General features: G+C 44.2%; 1 protein-coding gene across 3 annotated transcripts in view; it reads right to left on the reverse strand.

Annotated features, from left to right (window-relative positions):
- The window catches only part of LOC135543343 (runt-related transcription factor 1-like), a 54,291-nt gene extending 39,200 nt beyond the window's left edge, over nucleotides 1-15,091 (reverse strand). Inside the window, exons 1-2 of one of the 3 annotated variants that reach the window (XM_064970529.1) lie at nucleotides 14,721-15,091; nucleotides 13,645-13,841 (exon numbers count right to left, since the gene is read on the reverse strand). In XM_064970529.1, coding sequence (XP_064826601.1) covers nucleotides 13,645-13,841; nucleotides 14,721-14,746 — 223 coding nt within the window. In that variant the 5' untranslated portion in view covers nucleotides 14,747-15,091. Of the gene's footprint in view, nucleotides 1-13,644; nucleotides 13,842-14,450 lie in introns of all 3 variants that reach the window. The other 2 variants (XM_064970531.1, XM_064970530.1) reach the window with 2 other exon arrangements.
- Between the last annotated feature and the right edge of the window lie 2,567 nt (nucleotides 15,092-17,658).

Below are 17,658 nucleotides of genomic sequence, written 5' to 3' on the forward strand. Positions count from 1 at the left end.
ACAGCACCACAGAGTGTTAGGGCTCTATTACCCACAGCTTTACTGTAACGTTCGTCGTCTTCCTCTGATGAGGAGTAAGAGAGGTCAGACCAATTTGCAGCATGGTATGTGTCCATTTTAATAAGACAAACTGAACACTACAAAAATACAAAATAACAAAGTAAAACAAACGAAACGGTCCCGTGTGGTAACAAACACTACCAATCACCCAACCAGGCTACTTAAATATGGTTCTCAATCAGGGACAACGATAAACAGCTGCCTCTGATTGAGAACCATACCAGGGCAAACACAGAAATCCCAAAACATAGAAAAAGGAACATAGACAACCCACCCAACTCACACCCTGACCATACTAAAACAAAGAAATAATAAAAGAACTAGGTCAGAACGTGACATTTACTACCACAGCACCACAGAGTGTTAGGGTTCTATTCAATCTGGATCGCTGAAGACTTACAGACTGCCCAATAGAAATGTGAAGGGAATTTACCATATGCAGCGTTTACCATGAATGCTGTCACTGCTAACGCTGTAACATTTCCTTTAAATCTCTATCACGCTGTAACGCAGAACTTCCGTGATACACATTGAATAAAGCCCTTAGTGTGTGTGTGTGTGTGTGTGTGTGTGTGTGTGTGTGTGTGTGTGTGTGTGTGTGTGTGTGTGTGTGTGTGTGTGTGTGTGTGTGAGAGAGAGAGAAAAAAACCCAGAGAGAGTTAATGTGAGTGTACAGACAGACTGACGGATACCGTTATTTTTCACCCCTCACACCAGAATGTCTGGCAACGGGAAGAGAGAGGAAGAGAGAGAGGGGGGAGAGAGGAGGAGGGAGAGGAGGGGGAGAGAGGAGGAGGAGGGGGAGAGAGGAGGAGAGAGAGGAGGAGGAGGGGGAGAGAGGAGGAGGGAGATAGAGAGGAGGAGGGAGAGGAGGAGAGAGATAGAGAGGAGGGGGGAGAGAGGAGGAGGGTAAAGTCTGACTGCATCTCTACTTAACAGCCCCACCAAACACACTCTGGGGTTTCACAATGTTACGGAAACAACCCCCCGCCCCCTACACACACACACACACACACACACTAACATAGTACACACACACACACACACACACACACACTAACATAGTACACACACACACACACACACACACACACACACACACACACACACACACACACACACACACACACACACACACACACACACACACACACACACACACACACACTAACATAGTACACGCACACACACACACACACACACACACACACACACACACACACACACACACACACACACACAATCCCCCAACACACTTGCACCAACCTCCCAACTATTTTCAACAGCAATAACTGCAGAGAGTTTATCCTTGCCACTGTCACCTTTGCTTGGCTTTCTATGACAAAGGCATCAGTAAGAAGTGCTCTGTTTTATATAGACTGAACCCCTCTGTTTCATATAGACTCATACCTGTTTTATATAGACTTAACCCCTCTGTTTTATATAGACTCAATTCCTTTGTTTCATATAGACTCATACCTGTTTTATGTAGACTCAACCCCTCTGTTTTATATAGACTCATACCTGTTTTATATAGACTCAACCCCTCTGTTTTATATAGACTCAATTCCTCTGTTTCATATAGACTCAAACCTGTTTTATATAGACTCAACCCCTCTGTTTTATATAGACTCATACCTGTTTTATATAGACTGAACCCCTCTGTTTTATATAGACTCAACCCCTCTGTTTCATATAGACTTATACCTGTTTTACTCAACCCCTCTGTTTTATATAGACTCAACCCCTCTGCTTTATATAGACTCAATTCCTCTGTTTCATATATACTCATATCTGTTTTATATATACTCAATCCCTCTGTTTTATATAGACTCATACCTGTTTTATATAGACTGAACCCCTCTGTTTTATATAGACTCAACCCCTCTGTTTCATGTAGACTCAAACCTGTTTTACTCAACCCCTCTGTTTTATATAGACTCATACCTGTTTTATATAGACTCACACATTCTGTTTCACATAGACTCATACCTGTTTTATATAGACTCACACATTCTGTTTCACATAGACTCACTCCCTCTGTTTCATATAGACTCATACCTGTTTTACATAGACTCAATCCCCCTGTTTCATATAGACTCAATCCCTCTGTTTCATATAGACTCAATCCCTCTGTTTCATATAGACTCAATCCCTCTGTTTCATATAGATTCAATCCCTCTGTTTCATATAGACTCAATCCCTCTGTTTCATATAGACTCAATCCCTCTGTTTCATATAGGCTCAATCCCTCTGTTTCATATAGACTCAATCCCTCTGTTTCATATAGATTCAATCCCTCTGTTTCATATAGACTCAATCCCTCTGTTTCATATAGACTCAATCCCTCTGTTTTATATAGACTCAATCCCTCTGTTTCATATAGACTCATACCTGTTTTACATAGACTCAATCCCTCTGTTTCATATAGACTCAATCCCTCTGTTTCATATAGACTCAATCCCTCTGTTTCATATAGACTCAATCCCTCTGTTTCATATAGACTCAATCCCTCTGTTTCATATAGATTCAATCCATCTGTTTCATATAGACTCAATCCCTCTGTTTCATATAGACTCAATCCCTCTGTTTCATATAGACTCAATCCCTCTATTTCATATAGACTCAATCACTCTGTTTCATATAGACTCAATCCCTCTGTTTCATATAGACTCAATCTCTCTGTTTCATATAGACTCAATCCCTCTGTTTCATATAGACTCAATCCCTCTGTTTCATATAGACTCAATCCCTCTGTTTCATATAGACTCAAGCCCTCTGTTTCATACAGACTCAAGCCCTCTGTTTCATATAGACTCAAGCCTTCTGTTTCATATAGACCTCATCCTTCTGTTTCACATAGACTCAATTATTCTGTGTAAAGTACTTAAGTAAAAATACTTTAAAGTACTACTTACAGTGCCTTGCGAAAGTATTCGGCCCCCTTGAACTTTGCGACCTTTTGCCACATTTCAGGCTTCAAACATAAAGATATAAAACTGTATTTTTTTGTGAAGAATCAACAACATGTGGGACACAATCATGAAGTGGAACGACATTTATTGGATATTTCAAACTTTTTTAACAAATCAAAAACTGGGCGTGCAAAATTATTCAGCCCCTTTACTTTCAGTGCAGCAAACTCTCTCCAGAAGTTCAGTGAGGATCTCTGAATGATCCAATGTTGACCTAAATGACTAATGATGATAAATACAATCCACCTGTGTGTAATCAAGTCTCCGTATAAATGCACCTGCACTGTGATAGACTCAGAGGTCCGTTAAAAGCGCAGAGGCCATCATGAAGAACAAGGAACACACCAGGCAGGTCCGAGATACTGTTGTGAAGAAGTTTAAAGCCGGATTTGGATACAAAAAGATTTCCCAAGCTTTAAACATCCCAAGGAGCACTGTGCAAGCGATAATATTGAAATGGAAGGAGTATCAGACCACTGCAAATCTACCAAGACCTGGCCGTCCCTCTAAACTTTCAGCTCATACAAGGAGAAGACTGATCAGAGATGCAGCCATGAGGCCCATTATCACTCTGGATGAACTGCAGAGATCTACAGCTGAGGTGGGAGACTCTGTCCATAGGACAACAATCAGTCATATATTGCACAAATCTGGCCTTTATGGAAGAGTGGCAAGAAGAAAGCAATTTCTTAAAGATATCCATAAAAAATGTCGCTTAAAGTTTGCCACAAGCCACCTGGGAGACACACCAAACATGTGGAAGAAGGTGCTCTGGTCAGATTAAACCAAAATTGAACTTTTTGGCAACAATGCAAAACGTTATGTTTGGCGTAAAAGCAACACAGCTCATCACCCTGAACACACCATCCCCACTGTCAAACATGGTGGTGGCAGCATTATGGTTTGGGCCTGCTTTTCTTCAGCAGGGACAGGGAAGATGGTTAAAATTGATGGGAAGATGGATGGAGCCAAATACAGGACCATTCTGGAAGAAAACCTGATGGAGTCTGCAAAAGACCTGAGACTGGGACGGAGATTTGTCTTCCAACAAGACAATGATCCAAAACATAAAGCAAAATCTACAATGGAATGGTTCAAAAATAAACATATCCAGGTGTTAGAATGGCCAAGTCAAAGTCCCAACCTGAATCCAATCGAGAATCTGTGGAAAGAACTGAAAACTGCTGTTCACAAATGCTCTCCATCCAACCTCACTGAGCTCGAGGTGTTTTGCAAGGAGGAATGGGAAAAATTTCAGTCTCTCGATGTGCAAAACTGATAGAGACATACCCCAAGCGACTTACAGCTGTAATTCCAGCAAAAGGTGGCGCTACAAAGTATTAACTTAAGGGGGCTGAATAATTTTGCACGCCCAATTTTTCAGTTTTTGATTTGTTAAAAAAGTTTGAAATATCCAATAAAAATATCGTTCCACTTCATGATTGTCTCCCACTTGTTGTTGATTCTTCACAAAAAAATACAGTTTTATATCTTTATGTTTGAAGCCTGAAATGTGGCAAAAGGTCGCAAAGTTCAAGGGGGCCGAATACTTTCGCAAGGCACTGTAAGTAGTTTTTGGGGGTATCTGTACTTTACTATTTATATTTTTGACAACCTTTACTTTTCCTTCACTACATTCCTAAATATATATATATATACTTTTTACTCCATACATTTGCCTGACACCCAAAAGTACTCGTTACATTTTGACAGGAAAATAGTCCAATTCACACACTTATCAAGAGAACATCCCTGGTCATCCCTACTGCCTCTGATCTGGCGGACTCACTCAACACAAATACTTTGTTTGTAAATGATGTCTGAGTGTTGAAGTGTGCCTCTGGCTATCCATCAACACAAATACTTAGTGTGTAAATGATGTCTGAGTGTTGAAGTGTGCCCCTGGCTATCCGTCAACACAAATACTTCGTTTGTAAATGATGTCTGAGTGTTGAAGTGTGTCCCTGGCTATCCGTCAACACAAATACTTAGTTTGTAAATGATGTCTGAGTGTTGAAGTGTGCCTCTGGCTATCCGTCAACACAAATGCTTAGTTTGTAAATGATGTCTGAGTGTTGAAGTGTGTCTCTGGCTATCCGTCAACACAAATACTTAGTGTGTAAATGATGTCTGAGTGTTGAAGTGTGCCCCTGGCTATATGTAAATGATGTCTGAGTGTTGAAGTGTGCCCCTGGCTATATGTAAATGATGTCTGAGTGTTGAAGTGTGCCTCTGGCTATATGTAAATGATGTCTGAGTGTTGAAGTGTGTCCCTGGCTATCCGTCAACACAAATGCTTAGTTTGTAAATGATGTCTGAGTGTTGAGGTGTGCCTCTGGCTATCCGTCAACACATATACTTAGTTTGTAAATGATGTCTGAGTGTTGAAGTGTGCCTCTGGCTATCCGTCAACACAAATACTTTGTTTTGTAAATGATGTCTGAGTGTTGAAGTGTGCCTCTGGCTATATGTAAATGATGTCTGAGTGTTGAAGTGTGCCTCTGGCTATATGTAAATGATGTCTGAGTGTTGAAGTGTGCCTCTGGCTATATGTAAATGATGTCTGAGTGTTGAAGTGTGCCTCTTGCTATCCGTCAACACAAATACTTTGTTTGTAAATGATGTCTGAGTGTTGAAGTGTGTCTCTGGCTATCCGTCAACACATATACTTAGTTTGTAAATGATGTCTGAGTGTTGAAGTGTGTCTCTGGCTATCCGTCAACACAAATGCTTAGTTTGTAAATGATGTCTGAGTGTTGAAGTGTGTCCCTGGCTATCCGTCAACACAAATGCTTAGTTTGTAAATGATGTCTGTGTGTTGAAGTGTGCCTCTGGCTATCCGTCAACACATATACTTAGTTTGTAAATGATGTCTGAGTGTTGAAGTGTGCCTCTGGCTATCCGTCAACACAAATGCTTAGTTTGTAAATGATGTCTGAGTGTTGAAGTGTGTCTCTGGCTATCCGTCAACACAAATACTTAGTGTGTAAATGATGTCTGAGTGTTGAAGTGTCTGGCTATATGTAAATGATGTCTGAGTGTTGAAGTGTGCCCCTGGCTATATGTAAATGATGTCTGAGTGTTGAAGTGTGCCTCTGGCTATATGTAAATGATGTCTGACCTGATGTCTGAGTGTTGAAGTGTGCCTCTGGCTATCCCAACACAAATACTTATGTGTAAATGATGTCTGAGTGTTGAAGTGTGCCTCTGGCTATATGTAAATGATGTCTGAGTGTTGAAGTGTGCCTCTGGCTATATGTAAATGATGTCTGAGTGTTGAAGTGTGCCCCTGGCTATATGTAAATGATGTCTGTTGAAGTGTTGTAAAATGTGTTCCTGGCTATATGTAAATGATGTCTGAGTGTTGTGTGCTATCGTCAACACTATATGTAAATGATGTCTGAGTGTTGAAGTGTGCCTCTGGCTATATGTAAATGATGCTGAGTGTTGAAGTGTGCCTCTGGCTATATGTAAATGATGTCTGAGTGTTGAAGTGTGCCTCTGGCTATGTGTAAATGATGTCTGAGTGTTGAAGTGTGCCCCTGGCTATATGTAAATGATGTCTGAGTGTTGAACTATATTATGATGTAAATGATGTCTGAGTGTTGAAGTGTGCCCCTGGCTATATGTAAATGATGTCTAGTGTTGAAGTGTGCCTCTGGCTATATGTAAATGATGTCTGAGTGTTGAAGTGTGCCCCTGGCTATATGTAAATGATGTCTGAGTGTTGAAGTGTGCCTCTGGCTATATGTAAATGATGTCTGAGTGTTGAAGTGTGCCCCTGGCTATATGTAAATGATCTGAGTGTTGAAGTGTGCCTCTCTGTAAAGTGTCATGAAGTGTGCCCACTGGTTGTAAATGATGTCTGAGTGTTGAAGTGTCTCTGGCATGTAAATGATGTCTGAAAACATATACTTTTATATGTTTATGATGTCTGATGTCTGAGTGTTGAAGTGTGCCTCTGGCTATATGTAAATGATGTCTGAGTGTTGAAGTGTGCCTACTGGCTATATGTAAATGATGTCTGAGTGTTGAAGTGTGCCTGCTATATGTAAATGATGTCTGAGTGTTGAAGTGTGCCCCTGGCTATATGTAAATGATGTCTGAGTGTTGAAGTGTGCCCCTGGCTATATGTAAATGATGTCTGAGTGTTGAGTGTGCCCTGGCTATATGTAAATGATGTCTGAGTGTTGAAGTGTGCCCCTGGCTATATGTAAATGATGTCTGAGTGTTGAAGTGTGCCCCTGGCTATATGTAAAAATTTGCCCCTGGCTGATGTCTGAGTTGAAGTGTGCCCTGGCTATATGTAAATGATGTCCTGGCTATATGTAAATGATGTCTGAGTGTTGAAGTGTTCTGGCTATATGTAAATGATGTCTGAGTGTTGAAGTGTGCCTCTGGCTATATGTAAATGATGTCTGAGTGTTGAAGTGTCCCTACTGGCTATATGTAAATGATGTCTGAGTGTTGAGTGTGCCTCTGGCTAATGTAAATGATGTCTGAGTGTTGAAGTGTGCCCTGGCTATATGTAAATGATGTCTGAGTGTTGAAGTGTGCCTCTGGCTATCCATCAACACAAATGTCTTAGTGTGTAAATGATGTCTGATGTGTTGAAGTGTGCCCCTGGCTATATGTAAATGATGTCTGAGTGTTGAAGTGTGCCCCTGGCTATATGTAAATGATGTCTGAGTGTTGAAGTGTGCCCCTGGCTATATGTAAATGATGTCTGAGTGTTGAAGTGTGCCCCTGGCTATATGTAAATGATGTCTGAGTGTTGAAGTGTGCCTCTGGCTATATGTAAATGATGTCTGAAAGTGTGCCTCTGGCTATATGTAAATGATGTCTGAGTGTTGAAGTGTGCCCTGGCTATATGTAAATGAAGTGTAAATGAAGTGTGCCCCTGGCTATATGTAAATGATGTCTGAGTGTTGAAGTGTGCCCCTGGCTATATGTAAATGATGTCTGAGTGTTGAAGTGTGCCTCTGGCTATATGTAAATGATGTCTGAGTGTTGAAGTGTGCCCCTGGCTATATGTAAATGATGTCTGAGTGTTGAAGTGTGCCTCTGGCTATATGTAAATGATGTCTGAGTGTGCCTCTGGCTATATGTAAATGATGTCCCCTGGCTATATGTAAATGATGTCTGAGTGTTGAAGTGTGCCTCTGGCTATATGTAAATGATGTCTGAGGTTGAAGTGTGCCCCTGGCTATATGTAAATGATGTCTGAGTGTTGAAGTGTGCCCCTGGCTATATGTAAATGATGTCTGAGTGTTGAAGTGTGCCTCTGGCTATATGTAAATGATGTCTGAGTGTTGAAGTGTGCCCCTGGCTATATGTAAATGATGTCTGAGTGTTGAAGTGTGCCCCTGGCTATATGTAAATGATGTCTGAGTGTTGAAGTGTGCCCCTGGCTATATGTAAATGATGTCTGAGTGTTGAAGTGTGCCTGAGTGTTGAAGTGTGCCCCTGGCTATATGTAAATGATGTCTGAGTGTTGAAGTGTGCCTCTGGCTATATGTAAATGATGTCTGAGTGTTGAAGTGTGCCCCTGGCTATATGTAAATGATGTCTGAGTGTTGAAGTGTGCCTCTGGCTATCCGTCAACACAAATACTTAGTGTGTAAATGATGTCTGAGTATTGAAGTGTGCCCCTGGCTATCCGTCAATACAAATACAAATATACAATTGTGCCGAGTTTGACATGGTTTTACTTTTACTTTGATACTTAAGTACATTTTAGCAATTCTATTTACTTTTGATACTTAAGTATATTTAAACACTTTCAGACTTTTACTCAAGTAGTATTTTACTGGGTGACTCACTTTTACTTGAGTCATTTAAGGTATCTTTACTTTTACTCAACTATGACAGTTGGGAACTTTGTCCACCACTGGACTCAATCCCTCTATTTCTTCCTTTCTTCTGTCTACTACAGGACAGTGTCTATCGGATAGCTTCTACTAGTAATGGCTCCATGTTCTTCTCTGCATGCACACACACACACACACACACACACACACACACACACACACACACACACACACACACACACACACACACACACACACACACACACACACACACACACACACACACACACACACACACACACACACACACACACACACACACACACACCAATCCGACCAGGTGCCTGTCCCTAAGTCTCTTCCATCAGACAGCAGAGGTAAGGGCACCACGTTCATCTCTGCTCCGGTGTCTTAATGTACCCTTGTCCAGCGAGAGGGGCAGCGGTCAATACCTTGGCCTGGACACTGACGCTCGATAGTGGACGGTCTGTCTCTCTGTCTGTCTGTTTGTCCAGAACTGCTCAATAACCCTGCCTCCAGCCACAGTCCCAAGACCATAGATACTGTAGGACTCAGGCGGACTCTGTGGAGAACCATTCTATCAATACCTTTACTGCAGCTATTTGCATAACTATCGGATCAATACAAGTGTAGCGATTCCTGATTGGTGGGTATTTGGTTCCATTTCCATGACTCCACAGGCAGATTTTTCGAATTGAAAAACAGAGGGCTCTGCCTCGGTCGGTCTGGCCAAACACATAGAGCCATGGCTGGGTCTCTAGGCCTGGGGAAGTGGTAACCCAGCAGGGCTGTACAGGGACCAGTTCTGTAGAGGGACTCTACTAGAAACACAGAGACCCATTGGGGGCCACAGGGACAGGACACTCAATAGAGACACACAAACACAGACATGCAAAGTACATGGCCTCACACCTACGATTTCACACACGCATGCTAAAACACATAATGAGTAAATAAGCACGAGAAGGAAGGGGGGCTCTGTTTGCCCTTTTCAAGGGACAAGGTTCAATCCCATCCACCCCCCTACATCCCTCGCCTCCCCCTCAAACACATCTCTCTTAGAACCCAGCATATCTGGCCTGCCTCTCTCCATCACCCATATCCTCTCTGCCACCCCTCTCTCCATGTGCCCCTATACACACACCTGCTATAACAGAGAGATGTATGTGTGTGTGTGTATTCTTGGGTGTGTCACTATGCTCTTGAGACAGAGCATGAAATGTACTGTGCTGCACTGTGTGTGTGTGCGTGTGTGTGTGGGTGTGTGTGAGAGCATCCCCTGTATGCGTGAATCAGTATGTAGCAGACCCCAGTTCTCCTCTCGCTCTGTTTCCTCCTGCTGGTCCTGGAGGCCCCTGATAACCACAATCAGGCCTGGACAGACCCCTCGCTGAGGTGTGTGAGAGAGTATGAGTGAGTGTGTGTGTGTATCAGGGCCTGGCAGGCAGGTCGCGGGTCGAGAGACCCAGAGAGAAGCCAGGGTCAAGGGGTTGCGAGGCGTAAATCGGCCCTCGTTGGGTGACAGAAAAGCAGCAAAACAACCTTCAAAACTAAGAGTTTGATCCAGACCACATAGAGAAATATGGTGCATAAACAAGTGGGAAAGGAGGGAGGACGGAGAGACGGAATGGATGGAGAGGAGGCGAGACAAGTGGAAGTAGCCAGAACGTAAATTTAGTCCCAAGTTGGGTGACATAAAAACTGAAAAACAAGTTGAGTTATGGTGTGAGAATGAATGGAGAGGAGAAGAGGAGGAGAGGGAGAGAGGAAGGTCAAAGGTCAGGCTGAAATGAGGAGCGATGTTAAGATCATCGAGTACCAGGTTTTGGTGTTTGTGTGAATAGGGAACGGCATAGGAACCGAAAGTTGTGACTTTTAGTGAAGTCTGGAGAGAGAAGTTTATCTGTCCGTCCACATAGAACACGTTTTATCTTTCAGGACAAAACCTTGATGATGTGAGACTGAGACAAGAGAGAGATTAGACCCTGACTGAAGTCTAACTGACCACACAGTGATTACACACACACACACACACACACACACACACACACACACACACACACACACACACACACACACACACACACACACACACACACACACACACACACACACACACACACATAAACAAATACTATAGAATTCACTGTAGTGTTTTTGCGGACTTTACCGTAGTATTTACTGTAGTATACAGTAGTATTTACAGTTTTACTATAGTTTAAATACTGTATTAAAATAAAACTGTAGTACATACTATAGTAATTAATGTAGTGTTTATGCAGTTTGTAGTGTAATGTAGTGTTTACTATGGTGTTTTTGTTTTATTATCTTTGACATAGAAGTGGAAGCCTTCTCCTTCAGGAAACCTACTGGAAAGTAGGTACTAAAAGATACTAAAAGAGCACATTTTCCATAACCGGTATTTTTTTCATGTGGGTACACACACACACACACGCACGCACGCACGCACGCACGCAGGCAGACAGACAGACAGACAGACAGACAGACAGACACACGCACACACACAAACACACACCAGGGAGATTGCTCAAGGTTGACATCAAAATTGGACGTCCATCCATGTCCGGGGGACTTTGGGAAATTCCTTCAAAACCGGTCACTAGGGGCAGCAGTGAGCTCTTTTCTCATTAAGTTTTGCCAGGGCCTTGTGGATGGGGATGGGTGATGGGGGATGGTGATGGAGGATGGGCGCAATCCCATGACTCTTTGTTGTGTGTTCCATTCAAGTCGTGGACACTCTTTTTGTATTTTTAGTTTTAACCCTATCCCAAACCTTAACTCTTACCTTAACCATTCAGAATGAGTGCCTAAACCTCACCCTTAACTTCGACATTTGACATTTGGAGAAATGGAACGATACAGAGTAGCAGGAGAAACAAAAACACTTTGAAATTCTGCAGTGAGACTTTGAGAGTTTGTTGGACACACACGCACACACACAAACACACACACACACACACACACACACACACACACACACACACACACACACACACACACACACACACACACACACACACACACACACACACACACACAAAGAGAAAGACAGGGAAAGACGCACACAAATAAAAACAAATACCACAACACCCTGGTGGGAACCACTGGATTCTTCATCGTCTTTTCACATCTCTGTCTGAGAAAATTATTGCACACACTTAGGCATGTTCCTGTGTGTGAACCTGCATCGGGTCCTGCAGATACACTTCCTGTGCTAACTGACAACTTCTACACAGAGAAGCTTAGCACACACACACACACACACACACACACACACACACACACACACACACACACACACACACACACACACACACACACACACACACACACACACACACACACACACACACACACACACACACACACACACACACACACACACACACACACACACACAAAGGCGGCAGGAAACTCAGGATCCCATCTCGAGCTCTTTCTCAGAAATAGACTACAAGAAAGTGGCTGCTCACTCAGTTACCTGACTTGACTCCATGTTGATGTCAGAGCTAACTTTTCCTCAGCTAACAGAGATGTTTTGGGCCATAAGGCAAGAGCTTGTCACCTCCTTTTCTCTCACCTCGTCCTTTGTCACCCACTGTCCCTACTGTTTCTCATTTCTGTAGAGGAGGTAGATATAGGACATATGCTCGAGAAAACATAAGTGAGCCGAGGTGAGGTGAGCTTCAAACAGGAATGAAGATAATGGAAAAAAGAAAGTCACAACTGCAAGTTTCTAAAATCAGTTTTTGCCCAAAAAGCTGAACATGTGCACTCAATTGCATGTGCGCACACACACACACACACACACACACACACACACACACACACACACACACACACACACACACACACACACACACACACACACACACACACACACACACACACACACACACACACACACACACACACACACACACACACACACACACTACGTGGGACAGCTGCAGTGTCTGGAGATGGTGAGTGTTGACTTACACAGCAGAAAGGAATGCATCTTCTCTCCTCCCTCCTCTCTCCTCCCTCTCCCTTCCCCTCCTCTCTCTTCTCAATATTTTTTGACTCAACACAATTACAAAGCCCCCCAACCCTGATACACACAGTCGACACCATAAACCGCACATCTCGAATATAGTTCACGGTACAGGAGTGGTTCATGTGGTTCTTTGTGGTAAAGAGTTGGTACCCATCAAGCTTACCCAGAGATCAGCTGCAACAGTAGAGAGTGTTGTGTGGTAGAGACGTTCCAATAGTCTGAGGGGTGTGTTGTATTACAGCTCATAGGCTCACCAGATAAAACAACATACTAGCCCTCAGATCTGTGGTTTTCAGATCCAGCCACAAGATGTAAAAACTACAGTAAAATAGCAACCAGTTGGGAGGGTTTGGCCGGCAGGGATGTCCTTGTCTCATCGCGCACTAGCGACTCCTGTGGTGGGCTGGGCGCAGTGTACGCTGACCAGGTCACCAGGCGTACGGTGTTTCCTCCGACACATTGGTGCGGCTGGCTTCCGGGTTGGATATACGTTGTGTCAAGAAGCAGTGCGGGTTGGTTGGGTGGTGTTTCGGAAGACGCATGGCTCTCGACCTTCGCCTCTCCCGAGTCCGTACGGGAGTTGCAGCGATGAGACAAGACTGTAACTACCAATTGGATACCACGAAATTGAGGAGAAAAAAGGGGCAAAAAAAAAAAAAAAAAAAAGCAACCAGAACTACAATACCCATACACACATCTAGTGTACGTCTGCACTCACCCCTGGTGAAGCATGGCTGGTAGGATGGCATGGATTCAAAGATGCTGTTTGATGCCATGGCAACGCCCCTGGTAAATGTCCTAGCAATGCTACCGCACTTCTGGAACACACAGTTCTCTGCTATGTCCAGTGCTCCGATGTTCTCGTCCGTTCCTCCTTCCTCTTCTTTATTTGGATGTGGGTGTAAAAACTGATTCCTGACATGCAAACACACACAGGCCACAGGGTCAGAGAGAGTCAGTTAAAGTTCTCTCACCCACAGATCAACATCAATACAGACAACATCAATACAGATCAACATCAATACAGATCAACATCAATACAGACAACATCCATACAGACAACATCAATACAGTCAACATCCATACAGACAACAACAATACAGACAACATCTTGATGGAACTGTGTAACTGTTTTGTAGAGATGAAAACTGCTTTATGAATGTACAGCAAACTCAAAAACACAAAACACTCCCCATTCCTGACCCCCAGGTCACCCCAGGTTGGTGATGCAGGGAAGGTGCTCTCCTCCTGGGTAAAGAACAGAGCTCAGGGACCCCAAAGCCCTGGATCCCTGAGGGGTTATGGTGGTGGTATGCACCAACTCCTTGAGAGAGAGCTACATTTGTTTCAGCCCAGCAATAACACAGCTGATTCAACCATCCAAGGTCTTGATGATTAGTTGATCCGCTGAATCAGATGTATTAGTGCTGAACTGGAACAGAAGCATTACATACACTCTGTAGTTCTCTAGGACCAGGGCTGGTGTCCGCTGAGTGGAGGAGGCTGCGGTTTAAGGGCTCTTACCCTCCAGAGGTGGCCTGATCCTGGGATGAGAGGTGGTGAGGTAGTCTCTCCCTGTGGTTTCAGAGGATCACTAACCTCTGGCTGAGTCACACGCTGTAATCCAACCTAGCCAATCTCCCTCTCTCTCTCTCTCTCTCTCTCTCTCTCTCTCTCTCTCTCTCTCTCTCTCTCTCTCTCTCTCTCTCACACACACACACACTCCTTACTCTCCCTCCTCTCTTTCTCACTTATCCTCCTTACTCTTCTCTCTCTCTCACTGTCTTTCTTTACCTGTTTCTAGCTCTTTCTCTCTCCATCCTCTCACCTCTCTCCGGCGGTGATTGGATTGTAGCCGTCTCCTGTCTGGTCACAGCTCTGGTTTGTGGTCGAGTGGTTGGACCACGGTCGGTCTCTCCAAACCCCAGCGGCGGCTTCAACGGTTCCCCTCCAGGAAAAAAGAGCCAGGGCTCAAGCCCATTGGGCGAGGACGGTCACGTGATCCTCAGAGTGAGCGACTCTCTTTTTGTGGCGTTGTTTTGTTTTCGTTTAATCTGGTATTGTGGCTTTACTCAGCCACCCCACCTGCCCTCTGCCTGACCAACTGTTAGCACTGGGGAAGTGGCTGTGGCTACAGTTTAGAGAGAGACAGAGGGAGAGAGAGAGGTTAAAGAGAGAGAGGGAGAGAGTGTATGTGCCAGTGTTTGTCTGTGGGTTTTGCAAGAGAGAGAGAGAGAGAGAGAGAGAGAAAGGGTGAGCATGTGTGTATTTAGAAAGAGAGAAAGGTGAGTCACCCACACAAAGCCTACCCATGCAAATCTCTCTCCAGGAGGAGAGTGTGTGTGTTTGTTTGTGTGACAGCTTGGGCACCTGAAGCCTCGCACAATTTACATGCCATCTTTACATATCACTGTCCCATTTCCTCATGTTGTGACAGGAAAATAAAGAAAGAGCGGGAGAGCAAAACAGAGGAAGAGAAAGAGGGGAAAAGAGAGGAAGAGAGAGAGGGGAAAAGAGAGGAAGAGAGAGAGGGGAAAAGAGAGGAAGAGAGAGAGGGGAAAAGAGAGGAAGAGAGAGAGGGGAAAAGAGAGGAAGAGAGAGAGGGGAAAAGAGAGGAAGAGAGGGGAAAAGAGAGGAAGAGAGAGGGGAAAAGAGAGGAAGAGAGAGAGGGGAAAAGAGAGGAAGAGAGAGAGGGGAAAAGAGAGGAAGAGAGAGAGGGGAAAAGGAGAGGAAGAGAGAGAGGGGAAAAGGAGAGGAAGAGAGAGATGGGAAAAGGAGAGGAAGAGAGAGAGGGGAAAAGAGAAGAAGAAAGAGAGGGGAAAAGGAGAGGAAGAGAGAAAGGGGAAAAGAGAGGAAGAGAGAGGGGAAAAGAGAGGAAGAGAGAGAGGGGAAATGAGAGGAAGAGAGAGAGGGGAAAAGAGAGAAAGAGAGACAGGGGAAAAGGAGAGGAAGAGAGAGAGGGGAAAAGAGAGGAAGAGAGAGAGGGGGAAAGGAGAGCAAGAGAGAGAGGGGAAAAGAGAGGAAGAGAGAGAGGGGAAAAGAGAGGAAGAGAGAGAGGGGAAAAGAGAGGAAGAGAGACAGGGAAAAAGAGAGGAAGAGAGAGAGGGGAAAAGAGAGAGAGACAGGGGAAAAGGAGAGGAAGAGAGAGAGGGGAAAAGAGAGGAAGAGAGACAGGGGAAAAGGAGAGGAAGAGAGAGAGGAGAAAAGAGAGGAAGAGAGAGAGGGGAAAAGGAGAGGAAGAGAGAGAGGGGAAAAGGAGAGGAATAGAGAGAGGGGAAAAGAGAGGAAGAGAGAGAGGGGAAAAGAGAGAGAGACAGGGGAAAAGGAGAGGAAGAGAGAGAGGGGAAAAGAGAGGAAGAAAGAGAGGGGAAAAGAGAGGAAGAGAGAGAGGGAAAAGAGAGGAAGAGAGAGAGAGGGGAAAGAGAGGGGGAAAGGAGAGGGAGCAAGTGAAAGAGCTAGATAGCAGGGAAGTAGAGAGTGAGAGTGAAAGAAAAGGAGGGGGAAGACAGAGAGAAAGAGAGGGAGGATGTGGCCACAAACGAGTGCAACACTGTTTCCTGGATGTGAAGAGTATTCAACTGTCACCTGATGTAGCCCCATTATGATGTGCTTTCTGACAGTTTCAAAATCAACTCCTGTAAGCCACCATTCAGTCAAGTAAAGGTAACATAAAACTGCTCTGCGGGTTAACTAAACTACCTACCAATAAACTAGAAAAGTTCTATTGACTTCTATGGCCACAGTTTCGTCAAGCCTCAACCTTGTTCTGGTGAGGATGATTTACCCAGACAGGTCACCTGTGATAAAAGTCAGTATTCGACGTCCATCCTTAACTGAGGACGTCGGGAGATGACATGGAAACCGGCCACTAGGGGCAACAGTGAGTTCTGTTACCTTCAAGTAGGTTTCAGTTTTGCTTGGGTGTTGTGGACGGGGGTGTAAGCATCTGCCTCTGATTCCAAAGGTTGCAAGTTTGAATTGTTTTTGATATTTTTGTTTTAAGCCTATCCAAAACCTTAAACCTTACCTTAACCATTAGGAGTTAGTGCCTAAGCTTAACCTTTAACACTTAGAAATGTGAGGTTTGCAACAACTTTGAAGTTTGAGAAACATGGTTGAACGTCTTATTCTGACATGAGACTGTGAGAGCTAGTTGGATTTATCTGAACACGTGTGTATATGTGTTTGTCTGTTGATTTTAATTGTAGGGCTGCGATGTGAGTGTGTGTGTGTTGGGGTTAATAGTAGGGCTGGGATGTGAGTGTGTGTGTGTTGGGGTTAATAGTAGGGCTGGGATGTGAGTGTGTGAGCGTGTACAGGTCAGCGTACACCTGCTCTAATAAAGGCTGAAATTGCATTGTTTAGGGGGCGGGACCAAATCACCCCCAACCCCACACCTGTACCACCATGCCTCCAATCTCACCTTGGACACGCCCCTCACAGCCATTCAGCCATCTGGGTTTCAGGGGTAAGAGGGAGGGAAGGGTGAGCGGGTGTGGATGTCATCAGTTGGCCGAGACAGCTGCGTCCCCACCCTCTCTGTCTTAAGTTTAATATACACACATGCACAGATACAGTATACTTCCTGAAGAATTTGATCTGTCTTCGTCTCAATGTAGCCCGAGCCCAAACGGAAGACTCTGAGACGCGCTGAGGGAACACAGCAGGATTATCATGACCTTTGACCCCCTACAGACACAACACAACCTCCAGCTGCTGCTTCCTGGGTCAT

This window comes from Oncorhynchus masou, chromosome 7, assembly GCF_036934945.1.
Source record: "Oncorhynchus masou masou isolate Uvic2021 chromosome 7, UVic_Omas_1.1, whole genome shotgun sequence".
Taxonomy (NCBI): domain Eukaryota; kingdom Metazoa; phylum Chordata; class Actinopteri; order Salmoniformes; family Salmonidae; genus Oncorhynchus; species Oncorhynchus masou.